Source organism: Martes martes (assembly GCF_963455335.1).
Source record: "Martes martes genome assembly, chromosome: 8".
NCBI lineage: Eukaryota > Metazoa > Chordata > Mammalia > Carnivora > Mustelidae > Martes > Martes martes.
The window spans coordinates 10,625,773-10,652,912 of NC_137895.1; the positions used below are offsets into that span (position 1 = coordinate 10,625,773).

The 27,140-nt window shown below is 59.8% G+C and overlaps 1 protein-coding gene across 2 annotated transcripts; it reads left to right on the forward strand.

Annotated features, from left to right (window-relative positions):
* Positions 1-25,335, forward strand: CARD10 (caspase recruitment domain family member 10). 2 transcript variants are annotated; one of them, XM_080812456.1, is made up of 21 exons: positions 1-193; positions 369-620; positions 1,468-1,605; positions 3,427-3,752; positions 7,553-7,750; positions 8,625-8,780; positions 9,392-9,517; positions 10,547-10,738; positions 11,959-12,093; positions 12,435-12,550; positions 13,431-13,459; positions 13,932-14,055; positions 19,085-19,244; positions 19,670-19,781; positions 20,253-20,496; positions 20,680-20,749; positions 22,049-22,151; positions 23,173-23,331; positions 23,439-23,554; positions 24,015-24,130; positions 24,309-25,335. In XM_080812456.1, exons 1-21 carry the CDS (start codon positions 55-57, stop codon positions 24,541-24,543), a joined length of 3,246 nt encoding a protein of 1,081 aa, XP_080668582.1. In that variant the 5' UTR covers positions 1-54; the 3' UTR covers positions 24,544-25,335. The 2 variants fall into 2 exon arrangements, with proteins under 2 accessions (XP_080668582.1, XP_080668583.1); XM_080812457.1 differs by having other exon boundaries at positions 24,018-24,130.
* The last annotated feature ends 1,805 nt before the right edge of the window (positions 25,336-27,140 follow it).

The window sequence follows — 27,140 nt, forward strand, 5'->3', positions numbered from 1 at the left end:
GCGGACGTGCGGGCGGCTGGCGGGGCCGGACGCTCGGCCCGGGCCGGGACGGCGATGTGGGGGGGCCCGGGCAGCCCCCGCGGCCGCGGGGACGGAGGCGGAGCCCGGGGCGCCGCGGACACCGCCCCCCTGCGCCGGCGGAGCCGCCGCCCGAGCGCGGACCCGGGAGCCCGCGGCGGCTGCGGCGTGCGGGGTGAGTCCCGGGGGCGCGGGGCGCGATGGCCCGGCGAGGAGGGTGAGGCGCGGGGCGGGGGCTCCGGCGACGACGGGCGGCAGGTCCCGCGGGGCGCCGTCCGGAGGAGGGGATCGGCCGGCCCACCCCGCCCCTGGGCGACCCGCCTGACTCGGCGCGCGCCTCTGGCCCGCAGAGCCCGAGGACGCGGCCATGCCAGGCGGGGCCGAGGCTGGGGAGGCCGAGGAGGAGGCTGGGGCCGGCTCCGGGTCCGAGGCGGAGGAGGACGCTCTGTGGGAGCGGATCGAGGGCGTCCGGCACCGGCTGACTCGCGCCCTCAACCCGGCCAAGCTGACGCCCTATCTGCGCCAGTGCCGGGTCATCGACGAGCAGGACGAGGAGGAGGTGCTGAGCACCTACCGTTTCCCGTGCCGTGTCAACCGCACCGGTGAGCCTCGGGGGGCGCGCGGGGTCGGGCCTTGCCGGGGCTGAGCGCCGCGCATGGAGCCGTGGCGCTCGAGGCCCCGGGTTCTGGTGCCCACCATCCCGCCTCCCGCTGAACCACCGTCACGATCCAGCGGGTGTGTGGTGCCCACTCGGACATCTGGGGTTTCTCTCTCTCGGACTTTCCTCCCACTTCCTGGGCCCACTTTAGAGCCGGGAGGTGGATGCGGTTGCTGGTACCGGAGCCGGCTAGATCTGGGACCTCCCGGCATCTTTCCTGAGCCCTTTGATCTCCTGGGTCCTCTCTGCCCTCTCCCTCTGTGTGGCACACATTTCCTTGGAGAGCCGCTTTTCCTTAAGTGCTCAGAGCCATCAAACGTTGTGAGGGTGCCCTCTGCCACTGGGTGTGTCTTTGAACTAGAGCGAGCTGGCAGAGAGATGAGGGTCTAATAGTGAAATTTCAGGCATTGACCGCTGGGAGAAATGATAGTATTTTTCTTTGTGTTTGGGGTAGAGGGGGCTAGTGTGTGCCACTGAAAAGGCAGGGAGTATTTGCTGGCCCCAGATCTGTGTGTGTGTCTGGGGGGGCAGGCTGAGGGTTGGGGAGCCCTTGAAGCACAAGTGCCCTAGCAGGAGGGTCCTGGCTTTCCTGGCTGTGGCAGACGGGCTCTGCCCACTGATGTGTTGAGACAGGCCCCTGTGTGTGTCACTGGCTCAAAAATCCGGGCAAATAAAAAAGTCTGTGGAATGTGGGCTCTGGAGTATGGGGTGGGAAAGGGGGAGGAAGTAGCTAGGTCCTGGGGGAAGCCCTGAACTTGACCCTGGGGCACCCCCCCACCACCACTCCCCAGGGCGCCTGATGGACATCTTGCGCTGCCGTGGCAAGAGGGGTTACGAGGCCTTCCTGGAATCGCTGGAGTTCTACTACCCGGAGCACTTCACGCTGCTCACAGGCCAGGAACCTGCCCAGCGCTGCTCCATGATCCTTGGTGAGTCCCCAGTAGCTGCTCGGGCAGCCGTGCAGAGGTTCCTTACCCCAGCCCTGTTGTGGAGGCGCTTCCGTGATCCCTGTTGAACAGATGGGGAAACTGAGGCATGGAGAGACCGAAAGCAGTTTGCCCAGTTTAGTCTGAGCTCAGAGCCTGCGCACTTCACATGGCCCTTTCCCCCTAAAATTGTTTTCGGACGCGTGCGTGTGTCAGACCTACAAGGGTTTACAGTTTCCTGTGTAAGTAATTCAGACACTCCGGGTGACTTTAAAAGATCTTTACTTCTTCCTTCTGCTCTGTTCTGCTGGTGACAGTTTGGTGAGTCTCTTTTTTCTTTGCCTTTGCACATACACGCACATACTCACTCACAGGTGTAACTATTTAAGTTGCTCCGTTTTTCACTTTTCCTGAAAACTGATTTTAATAATTCTAGCACATCTGGTGCTTTTATTTGAAATGGGTGCAGGTGTTCCTTAGTGATGTGCCGTAAGTCATTCAACGGACCCTCTGTTCATGGAAATCTAGGTTGTTTCTCATTTTGTAACATTTACCAGTGATGCTGGGAACATCTTTGTATGTGTATGTTTGTGCAAATGGGTGTCTTGGGAGGAGAGGTTCTGAGAAGTAAGATTTCTCAAAGACTATATGTATTTGAAGTGTTGAATCAGCGTTCATCCCACCAACAGGGTATGAGTGCCCATTTTGCTGTACCCTCGTGAATCCTGGGTATCATTTAAAAATGTTTTTTTATAGGGACGCCTGGGTGGCTCAGTTGGTTAAGCAGCTGCCTTCAGCTCAGGTCATGATCCCAGTGTCCTGGGATCGAGTCCCACATCGGGCTCCTTGCTTGGCAGGGAGCCTGCTTCTCCCTCTGCCTATGCTTGCTCACTCTCTCTCCCACTCTCTCTCTGACAAATAAATAAATAAAATTTAAAAAAAATGTTTTTTATAGTTTTGTGTGTCAAAAATACCTTATTTTAAATTTGTACTGCATTGAAAGATGTAGTTTATGGTTTACGAGTGAGTAAACGTTGGGCAAATGACTTGACCTTCCTGGGCTTCAGTTTTTTTGTCTTTCAAGTGGTTGTAATAACAGTACCTTATGCTCTTGTCATGAGGTTAAGTAAATTATTATATTTACTTAGCACAAAGAAGGAAGCCAAATGTTCATGGCTACTGTTACTATAATTATAATTATCATTATTATTGCTGGTGAGTTGTAGTGTCCTTTTCTTTGTTTATTAACCAACTTTGTTTTGGAACTTGCTCATTAGTTTCTGCCCATATGTTTAGTTGGTTTCTTTTCTTTTTGATTTGTAGGAGCTCTTTGTATATGTGGCTCCAAATCCTTTGTTATATTTGTTATATTTTCTCCTGCTCTGCTTTTTACATTTGAACTTTTTTTGTTAGAGCTTTCATTGTTTAAAAGTTTATAAAATTTTTATATGGATTTGTCTGTTTTTTTCTCTTATAGCTCTTATTGATTTGTAGGAGCTATTTACATATTGTGGCTCTGAGTCATCTGTTATGTTTGTACATCTTCTCCTGTTCTGCTGGAGAAACTTCTTTTAACTTTTTGTTACCTCTTTTCTTACATGGTTCAGAAGTTAAAATTTTTTTTATATGGGTTTGTCCATCTTTTCTCTTACAGGTTCTAGATTTTGTACTTTGATTAGTAAGGCCTTCTCCACTCCAGAATGATAAAACTGCATTCCAGAATCTCCACCTAGTGTTTTTACGGTCTGGGTTTTTCCGTGTGGGCTCCTGTCCCCCTGGATTTTACCTGCTTGACCTGGCGTTTCTCTCCCTTGTCCCTGGCAGATGAGGAGGGGCCGGAAGGCCTGACCCAGTTCCTGATGACGGAGGTGCGCCGGCTGCGGGAGGCTCGTAAGAGCCAGCTGCAGCGGGAGCAGCAGTTGCAGGCTCGGGGCCGGGTGCTGGAGGAGGAACGGGCAGGACTGGAGCAGCGGCTGCGGGAGCAGCAGCAGACGCAGGAGCGCTGCCAGAGGCTGCGGGAGGACTGGGAGGCGGGCAGCCTGGAGCTGCTGCGGCTCAAGGACGAGAACTACATGATCGCCATGCGCCTGGCGCAGCTCAGCGAGGAGAAGAACTCCGCTGTGCTGCGCAGCCGGGACTTGCAGCTGGCGGTAGGCCCCCGGAAGGGGAGCGGGGTAGAGTGGGGAAGCAGGGAAGGGACCACCTTTGCAAAAACTGACCGGTCCTGTGGTAGCCGGCCTGTGTCCCAGAGCCACTGTCTGCCACCTCTTGGACCATGGCACAGGTCCCTTCCGCGTCCTGTGCCTCAGTTTCCTTATCTGTAACATGGGGATGTTGGTAGCACTGAATTTACTGAGTTACGATGGTGGTTCTCAGTGGAAGGTGAGTTTGCCCACCCCCGGCAACATTTGCCAGCGTCTGGAGACGTGTTCAGTTATCACCGTGAGAGCGTGCCCTCGGCCCCTCTCGTGGATGGAGCTCCGGGGTGCTGCTGAGCAGCATGTAGTGGACGGGACAACCCCCACAGCCACACATTACCTAGCCCAAGATGTCACTAAGCAACCTTGGTTAGTGCGGATTCCAGAATTTAAGACCCGGAGTTTGAGACACACAAGGGCCTGGTGCCATTGGCTAAGCTCAGACCAGTGTTGTCGTCGGCCGCTGTGGTTCAGTGCAACTGTGTGCCACCCCCCAGGTTATACACGCCGTGTTGTGCTGTCCTGCTGAGGCACCAAGCACCAGATTTCATTCTGAAACATAGGCACCAGGGCTGGGATTGCGGGGGCGCTGGCTCGAGGTCCCAGAGCTGGGAAGTGGCACAGCCTGGCTTGGCACCCGTGCTGGTCTCCGCCCGGTGACGCTTTTCTGCCTGCTGCCGTCCAGGGGCCGTCTCACCTGCTCCTTCCCGGCGGCGAGTGCACCTGCTCCTTGTCTAGGCCAAGAAGCCAAGCCTTGCCTCTGTGGCGCTTTTACTGGGACTTAGCACGGGGCTAAAGCTGGTGTGTTGCCACAGCGGAGACTTGGCCCAAGGGTGTAGTAAGCGAATGCTTGTCCAGAATTTAGTAGTGCCGGTGGCTCTCTCCAGTGATACGGTACGGGGTCTACCGGGGAGGGGAGTGTGGGGGGGATGCTGATGGTGTGATTTGAAGCCCCCTGTCGCTGGGGTGCTGCGTGTGTGGCGAGTTCCCCGGGACGATGGGTGGCATGTGTGATGCTGTAAGTGCCAGAGCCTTACGTGCTGGTGGGTTGATGTTTGGGGAGGAGCGAATCCTGATTGGGGCATTGAGGCCACTCGTTGAAGAGTTGCCGGGCGTGCGTGCCGGTCGATGCGAGGGTGTGAGGGGACCGTGAGGCTGTCCTCTGAGCATCTGCTCTGTGTTTGGCATGCGATGGGGCTGCCTGAGGCCTCAGATTGGCGGCAGGTTGAGCAAAGGGTGGCCCCAGCAAGGCTTCCCTCCCTGTGCCTCAGTTGCCTTCTCGTCCTTGCGGGAGGTTGCGGAAGAGGCTGCTAGACTTGCGGGACCATGCCTCCTGTCTCTCGCACGGTCCTCCGTGTCTGCCCGACACCAGCTCTCCCAGACTTCTGCAGCAGCTCCACCGGGCCACGCTGGGGCTGGGGGGCACCCTGGGAGCGCCCCCGATTCTGGTTGAGGAAACAGGCCCAGAGAGGTTGGTTGGAGCACTTTCCCAGGATTCTAAGAGTGAAGGATTTCTGACTTTGCTGTCAGCTGCTGCTGGGGGTGGCCGAGGGTCCCCCGTTCTTCACTGTGTCTGCTTTTCCTGGGATGGATGTGGGGTTTGCTGTGAGGTTTTCTTGGAAGAAAGGGGTCTGCTACTCAGAGCGGATTGGGGGGCGGCCACCAGTCCTGGGGTGTCAGGAGGGGCATGGCTTATTTCATCTTTGACTTGGATGTAGTTGTGAGTTGGGGCCCCGGAAGTGGCAGATATGTGTGTGTGTGTGTGTGTGTGTGTGTGTGTTTGTGTGTTTACAGCTGTCTGGGGTCTCCAGGGGTGGGGTAAGGGGATGAAGAAGAGGTAATGGGGGTGCCTCTGTGTGTCTCCGGATTAGCAGTGGGTTTGTTTGTATGTCCCCCCTTAGGTGGGGTCATCTGCCCCTGGGCAGTTAGTGACCGCTTTCCCCCACTTTAGGGGCTAGAGGGCAAGGAATGAACTTCGATCAGTAGATAGGATTTTCTTTGAAGGTAGCCTGCATAAATTTGCCTTAACCTTCTGGAGCTTTCCTGCCACAAAGTTGAGAGAGGTGTCGCAGGTGGAAATGAACAGAACAGCCAACAGTGCCTGTCTTGGCCGCTTGGGTCCCCTCCCCCCACGGGCAGGTGTGTGGTGGCTGTGATTTAATACCGTGTTTTATAAGGTGCAAATTTAATGAGCTCTTATTTCTGAGCAACATAAACTCCAGGCCCGAACGCTGTAATTTTGTGCTCAGTGAGTGTGTATGCCAGGATTAAACGCGTCCACGTTTCCTGGTGTTTGGCCGGGGGCGGGGGGAGACTCCCAAGTGGCCTGTCCTCTGAGCTCATCGGGGGCGCCTGCTGGCCGCGGGGCAGGCCCGGGGCCGTGGTGTGTGGTTGTGATTTGCTGGAGGGGGTGTGACTACACTTACCCTTGTAACTAGCCGCTGTCTTTTTCTGGCAGTTCACAAAGCATGTTTTGTGAGGGGAAAGGAATGTGAGAGTCATGAATTTCTTTCTGAGTCCTTTGTGGAGGAGGAGTGGAGCTGCCTGACCCAGCATCCAGACCCACACGCGTGTGTGTGTGTGCGTGTGCGTGTATGTGCGTGTGTGTGCGTGTACGCAGCCATGCCTGGCTCTGAGGGGTGCGGGGCTACCCGCCGTTTCCCGGAGAGTGCAGGGCCCTCCTAGGACACCAGACGTTGGGGCGCCTGTGCCAAGCGCCAGAGGTCGTTGTGTCCTTATCCCAACAGTGACTTCATTTTGTGGCCTGCCACCTACTGCTGCCCTTGTCACTGCCCAGCCACCTCAGACCCCACATGGGAAGTAACTCTGGCCGAGCGCTCTCCTCACCCAGCAAGCAGGCCGGGCCTGCGTGTCGCCGTCGGCCAGGCCACCATGCGGCTGCCCACCCATCCCCTTGGGCCGGCTTCCGGCTGTGCACACTCAGCTGGTGATAGGTTGGGGTTCTGGGGTTTTAGCAAAGACTGTGAAGACAGCCACCGTCCCATCCCTGGCAGTCCGAAAGCCAGCCTCTGACTGTTCTAAGGCCTCTACCTGTCGACTGTGTTGTCGAATTCTTTTTTTTTTTTTTTTTAAAGATTTATTTATTTATTTATTTGACAGACAGGAATCACAAGTAGGCAGAGAGACAGGCAGAGAGAGAGGAGAAAGCAGGCTCTCCATGGAGAAGAGAGCCCGATGTGGGGCCCGATCCCAGGACCCTGGGATCATGACTTGAGCCAAAGGCAGAGGCTTTAACCCACTGAGCCACCCAGGCGCCCCTGTGTTGTCGAATTCTTGCAGTGACTTCAGGAGCTAGGGTGTGGAGCAGGGGCATGGAAGGGGGGTGCCCATCTAATGGGTGAGGAGACTGAGGCACAGAGGGGGGCTGTGAGTTGCCCAAGGTCATGCTGAAGTAGAGGCAGAGCTAGGCCCAGACCCCGGCTCTCCCTGTGCCTGGGGTAGCCCAGCTCCTCCGTTGCATGGGGCCCTGGGGCTGGATCACCTGTGCTCGTGTTGGAGCTGTGGGGCAGGAGAGCCTGTTGGGGGGGGGGGTGGCTACACCTGCCTCCGAGTCCTTGAAGCATGGTCATTGCCCAGCCTGTCCCTTCTCCATAGACCAGTCCAGGGAGGGCTCCTCCTGCTCAGGGAACCCGGATGGGAGCTGAGAGGGCGCTCTCTCTCCCCATGGCCTTGCTGGTGGCCCTTCCCCGGGCCGTGTCCCTCCTGGGGCTGATCCGCGTGTTGGGCCACAGGTGGATCAGCTGAAGCTCCAGGTGAGCCGGCTGGAGGAGGAGTGCGCCCTGCTGCGGAGGGCCAGGGGGCCGCCCCCCGGGGCTGAGGACAAGGAGAAGGACAAGGAGCCGGATGGCGTGGACCTGGTGTCCGAGCTGCGCGCGGAGAACCAGCGGCTGGCCGCGTCCCTGCGGGAGCTTCAGGAAGGCCTGCAGCAGGTACGAGGGCCGGGAGGGTCGGACGGCGGGGCCCGGAGGGTGAGGATTCCAGAGCGATAGACGGAATCCTGGCGGGCGTCTTGTCTTAAGCCCTGAGTGGAGGGTCCTTAGCGCTAGGCTCTCCCTGGGTGTTTGCTCTGGGGCCTGGGGGTGGCCCCGGGAAGTGTCTGAACATCCCGAAACGGTGCACTTGATGTCGTGTGTGAGCATTTTTTGGGGATCGGTCTGCAGCTTTCCTCAGATTGGTAGAGTCTGTGACCCTGGAAGGGTTCAGACCCCGGGGTCTGGGTGACTCTGGGACTTGCTTGGTGTCCCATGGCAGGTCAGTGGCAGGTCAGTGGCAGGTCAGTGGCGGGTCAGTGGCAGTGTGGGGCAATGGGAGCTGGGCCTCTCTTGTCTTTCAAGGTTGGGGTGCCCGGCTGGGGTGTGGATCTGGGGGCTGTATCTCGGGCCCATGTCTACCTGCCTGGGCCAGGCTCAGCCCCTGTGAAGACCCTTTGTCGGTGGGCTGGGGACAGACTTTGAAAATAGGGCCCATCTGCTGCCTTGGGCCGTGGGTGGGGGCCGGAGCAAGAGCGAACGGGCCTGGTTCTTGTTCAGGAATAAAATCCGGGCCAACTTGTGTAAGCACACCCTCATACACTTACTTCATTTCCATCCCAGATGTTCCCTGGAGGGTGTGCAGGGCTGTGGGCCGCACCCACTCTGCAGATGGGGGAAGTGGAGGTCTAGAGAGGTCAAGGCCCTTGGCCAAGGTGGCAGAGCGAGTGGGGCGGGGCTGAGGGCAGAGGGCTGTGTGTCCCCCTCTCTCCTGCCCCAGTCATGGTGGGCCCTGCGCGAGAGGCTGAGGCAGCCTCTGAACTGTGACCCTCAGGAAGCGAGCAGGCTGGGGGCCCCGGGCTCAGAGCGTATCCTCCTGGACATCCTGGAGCATGACTGGCGGGAGGCTCAGGACAGCAGGCAGGAGCTGTGCCAGAAGCTGGATGCCGTCCAGGGGGAGCTGCAGTGGGCCGAGGAGTTGCGGGACAAGGTAGTGTTGCCCTCGCATCCTCCCCCACCACCCTGCCTTGACTCGGCTTTGTCCCCTTGGTCCTCTTTGCTCACAGCCTGGCTCCTGGGGAGGGGAGGGGGCTGGGCCTCAGCACTGGGCTGCAGCCCACCTTCTCTGAGCGTCTGCTGTGTGCCAGGCACCTGGGCTAAGAAACGTGCACTCATTTGTTCTCGAATGTTGAGAACAGCCGCCAACAAAACAAAGGTTTCTGGCCCTGCAGAGGGCAAATTCCAGCAGGGGAGACCCACAGTCCTCTGTGTGCATAATCCCGAGTCCGTTACTGCGCGCGGCGGAGGGTCAGTGCCGGGCAAGAAGCCGAGCAGCAGGGCAGATCCCCGTTTAGATGGGATGTGGCCAGGGTTGCGGTGGGAGACGTCGTTGTTGGGATTCTCCCCGTTTGACAGGGTAGGCCACTGAGGCCCAGGGAGGGGAAGTCAGGCTGTGGCCCAGGCCACCCAGTGGGGGAGTGGGCCCTTGTGCTAGAGGCTCTGATCTCTCTCCGTGGATCCGCTGGGCACCTGCCGGTGAGCTCGGCCTGGTCTCTGCCCCGTGGTCTGACCAGGGCCCGCCCCACCCCGCCCGGCCCGCAGTACCTGCAGGAGATGGAGGACTTGCGGCTGAAGCACCGCACACTACAGAAGGACTGCGACCTGTACAAGCACCGCATGGCCACGGTCCTGGCCCAGCTGGAGGAGCTCGAGAAGGAGCGGGACCAGGTGGGGCCCGCCGCTGGTTCTCGTAGGCGGGGTGACGCAGAGAAGTGGGGCTGGGGTTGAAGCTGGAGACTTTCCCGGTGCTCCGACTGGTCGGTGGGGCAAGGAGGCCCGCAGAAGCACAGACTCTCGCCCTTAAGCCCTTGAGAGCCATCAGCCCTGCCCCCTGAACACACCTGCCTCACCGGAGCTCCGTGTTCGGGAGAGCTGGTCCCGCACCTGTCGTTTCTCCATCCCTTGTTCCCTTTGTGTCAAAGACTAGGCCCACATGGGGAGGTGTTGGAAATATTTGCCAGGGAAGAAATTCCCTAGAAAATCGCGGGCCCTGGATCCCATGGCCTTCATCTCCTGAGGCCACAGGGCGAGCCTTCTCCTCCTGGCCCCCCTCCTTCCTTGTGGAGGGCTCCCCATGCAGGGCACAGGGCAGGTTTCGTCCTTGCACCGAGTTTGAATCCTGCTAGAGGAGTTGAAGTCTGCATTAGAACGAGCCTGGGGCCCCCTGGTGGGCGTGGTGAAAGTGCAGGTGCCCCCCCGCCCCACCCCATGGTCTGGAGTGGGCCCAGGACCCTGCACCCCTCTGGCCCCCCGACTCCCTCTGAGGCATTGGGGGGCAGGATACGGCCGTGGTCCAGCTCCCAGGGACCCTGGTCTTCACGGTGGGGACAAGTGCTTTGGTGCGGGGTGCTGGATTTGAATCCCAGCTCATCCACTAGCCCAGATGCTGTGAGTAAAGCCCGGGGCACGTGGTGGGTTTCCTTAAAGAGGCTGAAGTTGCCCTTGGGAGACAGTAAGAGCCCAGACTCAGCCCCTCCACCGCCTAGTTTGAATCCCAGTTCTGTCCCTGCTGGGTGGGCTGGTCTGGAAAATGAGAATAAAGACAGTGTCCATCTTGGAAAGTTCCTGGGAAGGTTAAACAAGCTGATCTTTAGCCCAGGGCTTACTATATGTTAGCTGCTGGTCTTGCCCCCACCGCCCCCCGCCCTCCCCTTGGGTGAGTGTGGCCCCTTCACTCTCCCTGCCCGCTCTCCCTAGGCCATCCAGAGCCGTGATCGGATCCAGCTGCAGTACTCCCAGAGCCTCATCGAGAAGGACCAGTACCGCAAGCAGGTGCGGGGCCTGGAGGCTGAGCGGGACGAGCTGCTGACCACGCTCACCAGCCTGGAGGGCGCCAAGGCCCTGCTGGAGGCACAGCTGCAGCGGGTCCAGGGCGGCCCCTGCCTCAAGGTGAGCGGGGTCAGGCTACGGGGGTGCTGGTGGGAAAGCTGGGGTCCTGGCCGGAGCTCTTGGCCGAGGTTGGGAACATGCGGGACCCGATGGGAGACTTCAGCCCTGGGGGTGGGCCTCCACGGGACCCGCTGGGATCCCTTGGCTGGGCTCGGGAGGAAATATGTGGGTTCCTGGCTGGGGCCCTCCCCCTGGGGCCCTAGCCGTCTGGGTCAAGAACTTGCTGGTCTGGGAGGGAGCTCTTGGGCAGGACGGAGAATATGCAGGTCTGGTGGAGCTTTCTGTGGGGGTGGGTGTAGGTTGGTACATCAGGGGACAGGAAAGGGGCACGTGTATCTCCGAATCTCTGGGGTTGCTTCTGGGGCACTAGGAGTAGTGGAGTTTGTTTCTGCGTTCACTTGGAGAAGTGCAGCTTCATGAGGACCTGAAAGCCCTTCAGAAACCAGCTAGGCCAAGTCCCTCATTGTATGGGGCCCGGAGGGTGTGAGGGCATGCCCAAGGGTGTGAGGGCTTGCCCAAGGTCACGTAGCCAGCCAGTACTCTTTCAGCCAGATACTAGTCCTCGGACCTTTGTCGGCAGCTCTGCCGTTTCCTGTCTTGTGTTTGCTTAAAGATGTTCCCTTGGCCCCATATTTGATGCATGGAGCCTGGAGGAATAGAACAAAGGAAGCATAAATCTGTCCCTTCTCACTTAAAATTCTCAGTGGCTTTTTGCTTGGGGAAAGACAGAGCCCCTCATCAGACCCTAGAGACCTGAACCGTGGGCTCCTTCCTCCTTCTAACCTTGTTCCCTTCATTCCGGGTCACAGTCTCATTCCGGGACTGTGTCACAGTCCTGCCCCAGGGCCTTTGTGCGTACCATTCCCTCTGCCTGGACAATCCTTCTCAACTTTATTAGCTTAACATCTACTTACCCTTGAGTCCTCAGTTCAAAGCACACTTTCTCTGGAAGGCATTCCGTTGCCCCCAGGTAGGGTGGGCCCTTTGAATGCCTTCCTCACCCTGGGCACCTTCTTTCCTGGCTCTCTTGGCAGTTTGGGGTTATTTCCTCAATCAGCCTGCTTGTTTACAGTCTGTCTGCTCTAGGCTGTGAGCTCCCACGAGGGCAGGGATCCAGCTGTCTCATTCTCTGCTGTGTCCCTGTTCCCGGCATTCAGTAAATGACTGTGGCTGACCCTTGCCCCGCCCTGCTCACCTCCTCTCCCTGCTTCCTCTCCCAGGCTTGTGCCTCCTCCCATTCCCTGTGCTCCAACCTCAGCAGCACCTGGAGCCTCAGCGATCTCCCCCCGCTGCTGGGAAGCCCGGAAGCAGCCGGGGAGGTGGCTGGCACGGGGGGATCCGAGCCCCACACCTCGGTAAGACAACTGCCCTCGCTGCGCGTGGACACGGACGCTAAGAGTGTTCATGTCGTGTAATTACTAACATGGGGAGTGCTGTCCAGTTTGCCAGCAGTCCCGTTTCACACGTGAGGACGTGGAGGCCCCTGAAGGCCAAGTGTCTTATCTAAGCTTGTCCAGAGCCAGCTCGGTGCTGGGCCCGGGTGCCGGGAGAGTTGGGACCCCCGGCGTGCTCTGGCAGAGCCCACACCCCCCGCCCCGGGCCCCACTTGTCACCTATGGAATGAGCACAAAGTAGGCGCGTGGAGGTGTGGGAGGCGTCGTGGAGGTGACCCAGACCCTGTTGTGGCCCTTGGCAGGAGGAGGCCACCGACAGCGAGAAGGAGATCAACCGGCTCTCTATCCTGCCCTTCCCCCCAAGCGCTGGCTCCATCCTCCGCCGGCAGCGCGAGGAGGACCCTGCGCCCCCAAAGAGGTAAACAGGATGGGGAGAAATCAGTCGAGGCTCAGGGAGGTGCTGCTGCTTTTTCTCCAAACAGCCGTCTCCCAGAACCCCTAGCGCCAGCGCAGGTGTCAGGGCTGGGCCGGCGCCTCCCCTGACTGCTCTTCAACAGCTGGGGTGCTGGGGACTTAGGTCTCAGGAGTCACAGGTCGACCCAGGTCGGAGGCTAAGACGAGACCAAAGGCCCCTGCCGAGCACCGTGGCAAGAGAGCCACTGGAGGGCAAGCCTCAATGATCCTAAACCCTGAGGGAAGCCTAGGTGGTTCAGGACTAGGGGACGAGGAGAATGTTCCAAGGGACCAGGATCTTCAGACAGGAGAACCAGGCCCCGCGTTCAGACGTAAGCGCAAACGGGGTCCAGAAAAGTCAGGCTGTGTCTGCCGGTGGCAAGACCAAGCGCAGGGGATAGTATATGTCCCCTGTCACAGCTTTTTCCGGGTAAGTTGCCCTTGATTTGTTCCCTCACGGATGCTGGGCATGGGGGGCTGTGATCGACATGGCCGTGACTGATAGGGTGTGTGATGAGGCATCTGGGAGTCACGAGTGACAAAGGCAGAGAGTAGGGGTGAGGTGAGGGGGTGAGAGGTCAGGGGAGGCTTCCAGGAGGGGGTGGCATTCCACACCAGGCCAGGGGGCATTCTAGGGGGAAGGAGGTGGGGCAGGCGGTCAGGATGTTAGCTTCTTGCCCTGTGAGTTTAGGGGGGCTGGTTGGCACAACTGCCCTGTGCCTGGGACCCCTGCCTCGGCTGTAGCTGCAGGGAGTGCAGGACCCCTCCGGGGCCAGGGTGCACAGAGGAGCGAGTGGGGCAGAGTGCCGCCTGTGCCTCAGCTCCCACCTTTCCCCCCCTACCAGGTCCTTCAGCAGCATGTCCGACATCACAGGTAATGACCCTCAGGGACTCCGTGGGGAGGGCTCATCTCGGGGGAAGGCGGTGGCTTTCCAGCCCACCTGAGGCCTGCACTGCCCGCTCTGCCCTTGGCCCCCCTTCCCGAGGCCCCACTGTGCCCAGGCCAGGCAGGGAGGCTGTACTCAGGAGGACCCTGGGGAGTCAGGCCATGCACTGCTCCCCCAGAGCCCAGGCCTGCTCCTCTCTCCCATACCTGGCTGTGCTGTACGTGGGTTCCTCGGTTCCAGCCCGCCCTCCGTCCTCTCCCAGGGAACCGAAGGGTCACCCTGGCCAGCCCGGGCCCAGCCCTGAGCCCCATGGGTCCAGTGTGCTTCTGGGGCCTCAAACCTGCCAAAGTCCTGGGCAGTCCCCAGGCTCAAGGGGCTCACCCCCTTCTCATGATCCCCGGCTTGCCCCTGTTTCTTGGTTTGGCGCCCCAGAACCTCACTCCTCCTCCACCCAACCAGGGAGTGTGACGCTTAAGCCCTGGTCTCCGGGCCTCTCCTCGTCCTCGTCCTCCGACAGCGTGTGGCCTTTGGGGAAGCCAGACGGCCCCCTGGCCAGAGGCTGTGGCCTCGATCTCATCAACAGGTATTGTGGTTGCCTGGGTGGTGGAGCTGGGCGGGGGTAGGGATGGGGGGGGTGGGGGTTCAGTGGGGGGCGGGGTGGTGGTGGTGGTGGGAGGGTCAGGCTCCTGCAGCAGGGCTGCAGTGGGGGGTGGGAGGCTAAGCCTTAATCTCGCAGCAGTTGTAGAATATTCAGGCTTTTCACAGAGACCTGGGATTCACATCCTGTCCCCGCCTCTCATCCCTTGGGTGACCTGGACTGGTCACTTCTCTCTCGGGGCCTCCATTGCCTCTGCCAGAGGTGGTCAGTGATCTCTTCTGCGTGGGGGTGTTTGGGGGTCTAGGACCTGTGTGGGGAGGGCACCCTGCTTTGCCAGGCGTGGTAGTAGGTGCTCAGAAAATGGTTAACTGTTACTCATTCCCCTGGCTCTGAGCTCCCAGTAGAGTGTCGCGCTGTGGGTGGGCCACCGTGGGAGCCCTGCCGCTGGGCTGGCCGCAACCCGAGACGGGAGTCCCAAAACAGATGGGTTCAGCATGCATGGCGGGCCCAGTGCTTTGTCAGTATTGGGTGAAGGGCGACCTCCGGAGTCAGGCTCGCTGGTGGGTCTCAGGAGGGTGAGTGATAGAGGAGGCCGTGCTGAGAATGTGGCCTTGGAACTCAGGTAGGGAGGGCGGCTGGGGAAGAGCAGAGGCCAGAGGCTGTCCAGGGAGGGAGGGCCCTGCGCTTGGCTGTGATGGGAGCCAGAGGGGGAGGGGCAGGGACAGGCTCGGTGAGTCAGGCTGGTGGGGTGAGTCAGGCGGGAAAGTGTGGACTTTGCCTGCACGCTCCGGGAAACCGTGGCGAAGGTTTGGCTGTTACTGCCGGCTGCCTTGCAGCATCCTCTCCGTTCAGGGAGGTGGGTGTTGTTGCGATTATCCCTGTTTTATAGAGGAGCAAACTGAGACTCAGAGAGGTTAAGGCGCTTGCCTGAGGTCCCACAGCTGGGAAGCGCCGGGGCCAGGGTCCACAGTGACCTGACCAGATTTGGGTCTGGGGCGGCACCGAACGTCAGAGCTGGACTGTGGGAATGCTGGCCATGCAAGAAATGGGGCCAGAGCAGGATCAGGAGCCTGAAGCAGCTGGGCCAGGCCCTCGTCCAGGCCCCCGCCCCCACTCTGGTCCTCCGGCAGCAGGCCCAGTACTACATTGTTTCTCCCTTCGCAGGACATGCTTCTGGGGGAAGGGGTGGAGGTGCCTCCCTTCCTGCCTGCCTCCCTTCCTGCAGCTCGGCCTGCGGCAGGGGTCCTGGCTGCTGTCCAGGGGGCACCGGGGGCAGGAGGTTCTGGCCCAGCCCCTGCCGGGGGCCTGGGATCCCAGGGGCCACCTCTGCAGTTCTGGGGGGCACCAGAGCACAGATCAGAGCGGGGCTGGGATGGGGGACTGATAGAGAAAGATGTGGATAGATGGGTGGGGAGGGAGCGGGGAGCCCAGACTAGTGGGCGGGGTGCTGCCCACGTGTGTGTGCCTCCCGGGCTGGTGGTACCACGCAGAGCACGGTGGGAAAAACAGACACTGAGGCTCTGTCGCCAGCTGCAGAGGGATATTGGGCGTCTCTAAATTTTCCACGGCCTCAGTTTCAGGCTCTGTAAAGTGGGGTTGTTGTAGGGCCCCAGAGTCCTCATGTGAGAGTGTTTGGAACAGTGCTGCTTGGTTCCCAAAGGAACCCTGCAGGGCGGGGGCATTTAGCCCCATTATACAGATGACAACATTGAGGCCCAGGGAGAGTCAGGAATTTGTCCCAAGGCCACTAGGCGGTGGAATTGGGGATTCCATCGTACCTCCCTTCTGACTAAGCTGCTTTCAGCTCATGGTCGTGTTCCGTGTTCACTGTGTGCTGGGCCTCTGCAACCTCCAGGTCTCCCTGCCCTTCTGGGCTCCTAGGGCCTCAGGGCAGGGCAGGGGGTGCAGCGCGAAGGCTGGGTGGACACCCGGGCAGGCGGGGAGATAGCAAGGAAGAGCCAGAGAGCGTAAGTGGGGCGAGCGCTGGGCGAGGGTCGCTGGGTGAGTGTCAGGGTGGGGCTCGCTGGCAGACCCACTGCTCACAGGGACCCCGAAGCTCTGGCACTGTCTGCCCGGCCCAGAGATGTTATTGGTCTAGTCCACCACCCGCAGGCCGGGCCACCCTTGTCAAGTTATAACTGCCCTGTGCGTCAGTTTCCCTCTTCTCTAACATGAGGGCTCACAGATGGTTCCCATGGAGCTATCGGGACGATTTTTTTTTTTTAAGATTTTATTTATTTATTGACAGAGATCACAAGTAGTCAGAGAGGCAGGCAGAGGCGGGAGGGTGGGGGCAGGCTCCCTGATGAGCAGAGAGTCCGATGCGGGGCTCGATCCCAGGAACCGGGGATCATGACCTGAGCCAAAGGCAGAGACTTTAACCCACTGAGCCACCCAGGCGCCCCTATAGGGAGGATTAAATGAGGTCATTTATGTGACAGGCTTGAGTCTGAGGGTCATAGGTCCCTGGCCTGGAGCAGAGCAATCATGTGCACTGCCCGGAGGACTTCCCACAGTGCACGGCGCAGGGGAGCACTCCTCCAGGCTGCTCTGCCCATCACTGCTCAGAGTGGGCAGAGCCAAGCACTGGCCCGGTTTCCCTCTGTCCTGACTGGACCGTGGGGGAAGGGACTGGGAGATGGGGACCCCCATCCTTCCCACCACTCACAGGCAGGGTTGGGGTCAGTCCGATTGCGTTGCTAGAGACCCAGGAATCCAGAGGCTGGAGGAGGCAGCCCCATCCCCCGTCCCCATGTACTCGTCTGGGGAGGCCTGGTGCTGAGAGGGACCCAGTTTGGACTTGGCCGCAGGGACCTCCCAGGTGGATTCTCCCCCTCTCCCCAGCGAAGTCACTTAGTCCCTCGGGGAGTTGGGCAAGGGTGTTCTGAAGGAGGTGGTGCCAGAGCCAGGTTGGTGGGAGGAGCGTGAAAACCTGGGGTTTCCGGGAGGGATTGCGGGGCTGGGGGTGGGGTGGTGTGCCAGGGCAGGGGGTGGGGGGCGGTGAGCAGGTGGGACCGAGAAGGGCTGAGTGCAGGCTGCTGGGTGGGCTCTCCACTGGGGAAGCCATGATGCTTGGTTATCTGTGGGTCTGGAACAGGTGGGGAAGTGGGGGACACACCTGAGGACAGTAGTTGTCCAAGTCTTACTGGGCTCTCAGTGTTACCTGGCTATGTTCTGAGCGCTCCGTGTTTGAGTCACTGAGTCCCACCGTGAGGTGGGTGGATGCCGCTGGGGCTGCTGAGGACCAGAGGCTAAGCGCCCAGGCCGCCTGGCCCCGGAATCCCTGCTGCTGCCCCTTCCCTCAGACTCACCCGGAGGCACCCCACAGCGACAGACACCCAGTACACATTCCCGAAAAGAATCGCAAGACAGTGGTTGGATTTACTCCACCCACGATTTCTATGCCATTCCAATCAGAAATGGCCCTGGCCGTGACCTTGTGAGTTTCACAACCCTCAGAGGGGCTGGGCCTGCAGCTGGGTGTTCCCTGGAGCCCTCTGGTTTACCCTCTCCCTGCATCTCTCTATTGGTCTGACTGCCACCCCTGTGGTGGGAGGCGGTGCCATCACTATCCCCACTCTGTGGCTGTGGTGACAGAATCAAGCAGCCAGCTCACTCATCCAAATCCAGGGCCCAGTTAATGCTGGGCGTCAGCGGGACCGTGTGTCTCCAGCCGTGGGGCAGTGTAGCCAGGCCCAGCCTGGGCCTCCCATCTGGCTGGGCCACACTGACAGCAGCCAGGACAGTCCTGGGGCGGAGGGGCCTGTGAAGGCAGCGTGGATGCCTCTGGCCCCCATGTCCAGCCGCAGCCCCTCGGGGTTGGCTCTTTGTTTTGACTTGAGGGGGTGGAAGCCGAGAAAGACTCTGAACGTCACAGTTCCCCACTCATCAAAGTTCTCCACTCCCGTGTGGGTGCTGATGGGGTTAAAGTCCTTGCAGCCTTGCTCACCGCATGCTGGCAGCAGGGGGCAGTGTGGCCGCGTGCACTGCAGTTGCCCGGGCGGGTGGGGAGGCCGGGCACATTCTGGTCTCTCCTCTTCCCTGATGCTCTGGCCTGGGGTGGGGTTGGGGGGCTGCTCACAGAAGGGAATTCCAGGCAGTTGTCTCTGAGCCGGCCGCTGGGCCCAATCAGTTCTATCCAGGGACAGAAAGAGCGCCGCTACGATGGGGATCTGGGTGACTCTTTGTCTTAACTGTCAGCGGTTTCCACTGCCCACAAGGGGAAGGCCAGACGCCTTCATTCTGTGCCCTCCGCAGGCTGGCTCCAGCCAGCCTTTTCTGGGAGCTGTTTCCCATGATGTCAAATTAGTTAATTAGGACAAGGAGCTTAGCATGGCGTCTGGCACACGGGGAGAACTCAGTAAGCGTTCGCTGCCGCTATCATTACCGTTGTTACTGAATCCTTCCCCACATCCTGTATTCTGTCCTCTACACCTCTGCCCCTGTCAGCCCTTCGGCCTGGAACACCACCTCCTCTCTGTCTGTTCCCGAAGCGCCTCTCTTCTCCATCACCGTGTAGCCCCGAGGCCTCTTCCTCCGGGAAGCTCTCCTCTGTGCTCCCACAGCCAGCTGTAACCATCTTTGGTCTGTGTTGTGTTCTCATGGTGACCTTCCTCCCTCAACTGTGAGCGTAACAAACTTCTATTTGTCGTCTGTCATGTGCCAGACACTGGGTTTGGTGCTAGGGAGCCGGAGCCGAGCCAGCTAGCAGGCTGGTTCCAAGGGGTTTTCCCTGCCAGGTGCCGAGCTTGCGATTTGGTCCTGCAGGAATTGCTCTGCCTCACCATGTGCAAGGGTCTGGGAGGGAGACATCGCTTCGGAGCTGAGCTCTTGCAGGCCGAGCAGAGGCAGAGAAGAGGGGGAAAGGGCGTTCCAGCCACGCGGCAGGTGCAGCGGCCCCCGGGTGGGAGTCATGTCACATTTTGGGTATAGCTGTGATGGTTCTCCCAAGAAGGTTGAACTGAGCGTAAATACTGACTAAACTCGAATTCCCTTCTCCCTTTTCTCTTCCCAGGTCTCTGGCCATTCGGGTGTCTTGCCGGAGCCCCCCGGGGGGGCCTGAGTCCCATGACAAGGGCCCAGATGGCCTGTCGTTCCTTGGGGACAGCTGGTCTGGGGCGGTCGTGCGGAGGGTGCTTTCTGGACCAGGGTCCGCCAGGGTGGACTCCAGAGAGGTGCGATCCCGCCCCTCCGAGTTGGGGGTGGGGCCAATGCATCAGCTGGGCCTGGAGCTCTCTGATTGGTGGATCCGGGTCACTGGGCGGAGTTTCTGGGGGGGTTGTTGACCAAAGCAGTGGGAGGCTCAGAGATGGCACTGCGGGTTGTCTTGCGTCAACCAGCAGTAAATTAAATCTGATCAGGCAGGGACAGACTGACAACACCTGGACAGATGTCCACCCTTGAATACGGGAGAGACCATGATGTGCCAGCCTGGGTGGGGAGTCCCGTTGATGGGAGACGGATCTGATTGGATAGGCATCCTGGCAGATGGGGGCATCGGAATTATGGGACATGTCATCCCCACCCCAGTCTTCCTCCAGTCCCAGAGCTGTGTTGCCCTGGGAAGCTCACTTCTTTCCCTGCCTGGGTTTTCTCTCAGCCAAGGGCCGAGGCTGCTGGCCTGGAGGGCACAAGCGTGGAAGGTGAGGTCCTGCAGAGAACCTTGCCCTGGAACCAGGTGTCCACGCTCCCCTTCCTGATGGACTTCAAGGGTAAGTCTGGCCTGGGCAGGGAGGAACTGGGGACTCCGGGTCCTAGAAGGAGGGAGCCCAAGAGAGGGCTTGTCCAGCCCATTGTGTAGGTGGGACAACCAAGGCATGAGAGAGAGAGAGAGAGAGAGAGAGAGAGATTGACTTTGCTGCCTGACTCTTGGCAATGCTTTTCCCTCCTGAACTGCTGTCCCGCTTGCTGGTTGTCCATCTGTCCATCTCATCCTCAGTAAGGAGCTTACCGTGAAAGGAGCACCCGACAGGAGTCCAGAGACCTGGGTTCAAGTCCTGGCTCTGTTCCTAGTGGGCTTGGTGGCCTTGGGCAGGCCCCTGCCCTCTCTGGCCTCAGACTCTGACTTTAGAAAGAGGAAGAGTAGGGTTTTGGAAGCTCAGGCCTTGGAAGGGGCGTGTCTGTGACCCGAGGCTGCTCCCTGACTTTATCCTTCTGTTGCCCTCCTTGCTGCCCACGTTCAGCCTGTCAGTCCTTCCACGAGGCCCTGGACGCCTGGACAAAGGGGCTGAGCACCGAGCCCTTCTATATTCGAGCCAACCTCTCCCTGCCCGAGCGAGCAGACCCTCATGCCCTATGTGTGAAAGCCCAGGAGATCCTGCGTCTGGTGGACCCGGCGTATAAGCGGCGACCAGAGTGGTTCTGCACCCGGGTCGACCCCCTGACTCTGCGGGACCTGGACCGGGGCACTGTGCCCAATTACCAGAGGTGACGCAGAACCCGGAGTCTGGGGACAGGTCCCGCAGGGAGCCAGGAGCTGGCTGGGAGACTTTTTTCCCTCTCCCTGCAACCCCCTGGCATTCCTCCGGGACAGGATGAGGGGCCTGGAGGAGAAGGGCTCCCTTTCTCCCTACAAATGCATTACACGTGCCCCCTACTTTTCTCCCATAGAGCCCAGCAGCTCCTAGAAGTTCAGGAGAAAGGCCTGTTCTCCAGCCGCCACCGAGGGTCCCGAAGTAACGTAAGTGGTGCTAGGCGGCCTGGCAAGGGCCTGGGGTGAGGGGCTGCCAGGGATGGGGTCCCAAAGGGTGAGGCCGGGCTCCGTTCTCTGGCAGCCCTGTGGGGAGGAGGAGAGGGAGGCCCTCACTTCGCTCCTGCCCCTGGACGTGGCTGGCGGTCTGCTGAGTTCTGGGCACACGGAGCAACGGCGGGGCTCACTGATTAGGGGTGCTGGGGGGATGAAGGGCGGTAGTGGGCGCCTGGTGCTCAGGAGCCGGCCTGGCCACCGGGAGCACTTGACAGAGCTGCAGTCATGCCCCTTTTCCCAGTCCCTGGATAAGGGCCAGGCTGGCTGAGCCTCCCGGCATCCGTAGGGGCAAAGTGAGGCTCAGAGAAGTAAAAATAACTCGAGGCCGCAGGGCTTGCAGGGATGAGAACTTGGGCTCTGGAGCCAGGCTGCCCGGGCTCGAATCCCAGCTCTGCCCCTTGCCAGCCGCACCACCTTGGACCAGCACCTGACCCACCCTTGAGGCTCTCTTTCCTCATCTGTGAAGGGGGGTGGGGTATGTTGCCTGCCTTGAGGGCTTCAGTGAGTTCTTAACATCTGGGCCTTAGTGTTTGTCACATGGTAGCCACCAGACCGTGGTGGCTGTTGGTGTGATTGATGCTGTTATCGTTATTATTAGTATTTTTAAGATATTATTTGACACAGAGAGAGAGATCACAAGTAGGCAGAGAGGCAGGCGGTGGTGGGGGGGAGGAAGCAGGCTCCCCACTGAGGAGGGAGCCTGATGCGGGGCTCAATCCCAGGACCCTGGGATCATGACCTGAGCCAAAGGCAGAGGCTTTAACCCACTGAGCCACCCAGGCACCCCTGGTGCTGTCATTACTGACGTTCTTTTTCTCCTTACACGAGGTCACACTGCTCATCCAGTGAAAGAGTCCCAAAGTTTGTCTCTTATGTGACATTAGCTTTCTTGGGTCGCTGGGCCTCGGTTTCCTCGAGTTCCCTGAGTTCTCATTCCCTGCGAGCCCTGCAGCCTCGAGTTATTTTTACTTCTCTGAGCCTCAGGCGCCTCTGACAAGTTTGCTTCCCTGAGCCCACAGGGATGGTGGCCCTCACCTGCTGGGGTGGTGGTGGGGCGCTCTGCACTGGTGGGGAGACGGCCTGGTGGGGAGGGGGCTCCCCTGCTGACCCAAGCTCTTCCGCAGAGCGTGGACAGCAGGGGCAGCCTGGCCCCGGGGTCCCATCCCTCCTCTCCTCCCTGAGGGTGGGACAGAGCTGGCTCTCAGGGGCTCCTCTTCCTCTGCCCCCTCCCAGCTGAAGAAGCGAGCCCTGGACCAGCTCCGGCTGGTGAAGCCCAAACATGGGGGAAGCTCGTCAGGGGATTCTCCAGAGCCGCTTTTGCCAGAACCCTGCTCAGGTGAGCACGTGTGGCCGTAGCGAGCCCCATGCGGCTTGTAAGAGTGTCTGTCTGGGGGGACTGGGCCCCGGGTGGTCCTTTTGGCCTGAGAGAGGTGTTGTGGGGCTTTCCATGGGGAGCAGGGTGTCCAGGGGCCTGAGAGGCTTCCCGTGGCGGGGCAGGGGGGAGGTGGGCCACCAGGGTGGAGGGAGCTGGTTGAAGGGGGCATATGTGTGCACGTGGGATTGTGGGTCTGTGCGACTTTGGGGCACACATGAGCGAGCACGGCACTGTTCTCATCAGGCGGAGTGGGCGGAACTGCGCCACTCACAGGTGTGTGCTGGCGGGTGCCACGAAGACCCCAGAGTGGGTTTCTGGAGGCAGTAGGGGAGGCCTCGGGTCAGATCAGGGAGAAGGGCTTGGGGGAGCCCAAATGGGCAAGGGGATGGTGGTTGGGGAAGACTCTCTGGAAGGGAGATGGTCTGAGGTGGGGTTTTCAGGGACAAAGAGGAGTTTGTTCCAGGCACAAGGCACAGCCATGCAAAGGCACTGAGGTACGGCTGCGTGTGGTGTGTGTGCAGGCCATTGAGTACAGCAAGCGTATATCAAACACCAGCTCTGTTATGAATTGTGCTTGGACCAGGGGACACCGTGGCACCTCCCCGTGGGGCATACTGCCTTGTGGGGGTGGGGGGGCAGCTGCAAAGTCATGCTTTGTGATTGGAGGCCGTGTGATTGGAGGCAGCTGGTCCAGGTGTTGGGGCGTGGGACTTGCCCCCTATCTGGGCTCTGGCAGGGCTGGGTCACCCGTGTGGAGGACGTGGCCTTCTTCCTGAGGGTCGTGGGAAGTCACTGGCACCTTGAAGTGTGTGTATGTGTGTGCGTGCACATGCGCACACGCGTACGAGGAGCAGCAGCAGGACTCAGGAAGGGAAAGAAGAGGTGACGGGGTTTTGGGTATGGGGGGGCTGGCCACCCTCGGAAGGAGGGGCTGGGGACCCTGCGGGCAGCCTCGTCTCTTCCGTACCCCACCCCTCCGCAGAGCCTGAGCGAAGCCTCAGACCCTACAGCCTGGTGCGGCCGCTGCTGGTATCCGCCCTGCGGCCCGTGGTGCTGCTGCCTGAGTGCCTGGCGTCCCGGCTCATCCGTGACCTGCTCGACCTGCCCAACTCCCGGCTGGACTTCCAAGTGTGCCCGGCGGGTGAGCCTGTGCCCGGGCAGGGGTGGGGAGGGCAGGGCAGGGCTGGGCGGCACCCCAGGGCAGTCCGGCCCACGGGCCCCTCCTCCCTGCCTCTTGCTGCTCTGCAGAAACTCTCTCTGGGGAGGAACAGTGCTCATCCGCAGCACCCGGAGCCCCCAAGGCCCAGCCTGCCACCCCCGGGCTGGGCAGCAGGCTCCGTGCCATCCAGGAGTCTGTCGGGAAGGTAGGTGCTGGGGTGGGGGGCTGCCTCTCTGGGCTGGGGGGCTAGAGTCTGAGCACAGGCCTGTGCTGCTCCCTGCCATTCCACCGGCCCTTTGCCTCACCTGCAAACGGACGGCTGGGCTGGTCACACGTGGGTCAGCCTTGAGGTGTTTGGCTGGTCCATCTCCCCTGTCTGTCCCGTCTCAGATTCACCACTACCTGGGGGGCTGGCCAGGGGTTGCCAGGCGTGGGGGTGGTGGTGGGGTTCACTCCATCCCACTGATGGCGAGGGTGAGGTCTGGAGCAGGGGTGAGACTGACTTCTCCAGGCCTCTCGCCTTCCCTTGCGGGTCTTTCCTTACTGCCAAGGCCCTTCTGGAGGGGGACGCGGGCCCCCATGGGGGGCTGTTCCCCAGGGGCCCAGTGAGGGCAGGGAGGTTCGAGTCTCTGGGCTGGAGTAAAATATAGCCTTGGTCTCCGGAGAAGAAGCACTGCCTGCTGGAGCTGGGCGCACGGGGTGTGCGGGAGCTGGTCCAGAACGAGATCTACCCCATTGTCATCCACGTGGAGGTGACAGAAAAGAATGTCCGGGAAGTCAGGTAAGGAAGGCTGGGGGTGGGTAGGACCACCTTTTCGTCCTCTTTGGATGTCTGTGTCTCTCTGTGTCTCCCTGCCTCTGTCCGTCCTCTCTCTGGCTCTCCACACCCTGGTGTGTCTCTGCGTCCCTGGCCATCCTTGTCCCCTGCTCTGACCACTGCCCACCCGCTCTCTCGGCAGGGGTCTGCTGGGCCGGCCTGGCTGCCGGGACTCGGAGCTGCTGCGGCAGTGCCATCGCTCGGAGCAGGTGCTGTGGGGGCTGCCGTGCTCCTGGGTGCAGGTGCCGGCGCACGCGTGGGGACACTCCGAGGAGCTGGCCAAGGTGGTGCGCGGCCGCATCCTGCAGGAGCAGGCCCGGCTCGTGTGGGTGGAGCGTGGCAGTGGCGGAGGCGGGGGCGGCAGCAGCGAGGCCTGAGGGGCCCCTTCCGATGCCTGCGGCTTCCTCACACGCCTGTGATGCCCCCGTCGGGGCCCCAGGAGTCTGCAGTGGAGCTGGGTCCTCCCCATCCTGAGCCTGACTAGACCCTTGGACTCCCAGACTTGGGGCCCCCGGCTCTGGGCTCTCCCCCATCCGGAGTGAATTTCCAGTAGCCGTCGGGGTGGAGCTCCCACCGCCCCTGTACTTGCTGCTCTGGGCCTTCTGTGCGCCCCCCCCGCCCCGTGTCTCTGTGATTCCACTCGCGGGTCTCACGCGTGCGTCTGTGTCCTTGTCCTTCTTGTCCCCCAGGAGCATCTGAGCTCTCACTCCTGTGCACTGGTTTACACACCCAGGTTCTCACGGCAGGCACCTGAGGTCTTCTGGGTTCTCGTTCCCTTCTGTCCGGGGAACCCCAAGCCCGTCCCGCGAGCCCCTGCCCCCCCCATCCTCGCTCACATTCCTTTTGTATACCTCCACACGTGGGCATCGTGGCCTCCCTGGCCCACCGTGCCCCTTGCGTCCTCTCGTCTCCTGTGTATCTGTGGTTCTTTCCTGTGTAAATGTCAGACCCCGGCCCGTGACCTTGGGCACTAACACTCATGTGTTCCTGGGAGCACGCCGAGGACCATGTTCTCACAGCGCCATCTCTCTGCGGTGACCCGCCTCTCAGAGGGACAGCAGGGAGAAGGTGGCTGCTCCGTCACCAGAATGTATGGCCCGTTGATTTTTAACGGGCCCTTTTCACTCAGAATCTGCACATTATGGAACATTAAACAGTTTGTTATAGAAGCTGGTGTCTTTTTGCTTGCCTGCCTCCCTGCTGCAGGGCCCCCTCTCTACTCCCCCGACTTGTCCCCACCCCAGATCAGGCTGATACCACCTCTCAGGCTCCCCCCACCCTACTGCTTACCCATGGGAAGGGTCAGATTTCGTTCCTGGCTCATCCCAGAGCCGCCCGCCATCTGCTGGCATCACCTTACCTGCCCCCGAATGACCGAAAAAGGGCCCCACAGACGGGCCACCTCCACGCTCAGCTCCTCCTGTATCTGATCATCAAAGGAGCATCCCCTGGAGAGGGGACACTGAGGCTAGCAGGGTATGGTCTTGGCTTAAAGCGCCCAGTTACCAAGTCCAGGAGACCCAGAGCAAACCCTCTGTGCACAGTCGGGTCCTAAGACTGTTCTGCCAGCGAGAGGACGGTGCAGACAGGATTACTACGGGGCTGCTGCTTCAGCTCAGGGTCTGGGATTCCTTCAAGAAGTATTTATTGGACCTATGTGCCTACGTGCTGTCCTTGGTCATCCTCTACTGCCCTCTGTCACAGTGATGAACTTGGGTCAGCCTGTGTAGGTTTGGGGAGAGTGGGTTACTAGGTGGAGGGAATCCCCAGAGTGAAGCCTCAGAGACAGAAAATGGGTTGAATTTGGCCCCCTGGGGAGTGGTAGGAGATGAGGCTGCAAAGTCCAAGTTCAGGTGTGGGGGCTGCCTATATCTTAGTGTCTTCTGAGGTCTGTCTCAGATACCATCTCCATGAAGCCTGCTTGATTCTGCCAGACCTTGGGACTTCTTAGCCATGCCGTGGGCTGCCTTGTGGCAGGATGGTGGATCTCTGAAGGTGGCTGTGGGCCCCCTGGGTGTGGAGACCGGATAATGCCCATTTGGGTAAATGAACCTCCCCACTTTCTCACTGTGGGCATGGACCAGTGCTTGGTCTATGGAATATGAGTCTGGGTAACATCGTGGGACATCAGTGAGGCAGCTGCCTTTGTCTGGTCCCATGGTAGGTATCCTTTTACTGGGAAGCCCCCAACCCCTTAATCCTCACCACGTCTTAAGTTTGTCTCCATTTGTCAAATGGTAAAATTAAAATTCAGAGAGGTAAAGTAACTTGCCCAAAGCCACACAACTAGTAAGTAGTCCAGTCAGTATTTGAACCCTGGTCCGTGTGGCATGAATCCTAGGATCAGCCCTCAGATATGCCGTTCTGGGAGGATGGACCATGAGTGGGCTTGGCATGGGGTTGGCCCACAGGAGGGTGATTCAAAAGGGTTGGTTCTTCTTTTCTCTCCCTCTGCACACCTAGGGCAGGCTTGGACCATGGAAGGCCCAGTGCAATCCACCAGCCATCTGGTATTTTCTTGTGTTTTTCTGGTATTTTCTTGTGTTTAATGAATATTTCTTGTGCTCCTATTATGTGCTTAGGCAGTGGGGATTCAGTGAATAAAAAAGACCTCCCTGCCCTGATATACACATGAGAAAGACAGTAGACAAGTGAAATATACAGTGTGTTGGAAGATAAAAAGTGCTGTGGAGAGAACATAGCAGAAAAAGGGGCAGGCCTGGGGGCGGGGGGGTGGTTAGGGAGGAGGGGGGAGAAGATATTGCAATTTTTAAAAAGTGGCCTGGGAAGTCCTTATGAAGAACATATTTGTGTAGATCTAAAGGAGGTGAGGGAGTGAGATGTGCAGATGTCTAGGGAAAGGCCCAGGCAGGAACAGCATGTACAAAGGTCCTGAGGTGGGTATGTGCCTGGACTAGCCAGAAGCCCAGTGGGTCTGGAGCGGAGGAAGCAAAGGGAGAGTAGTAGGAGGAGG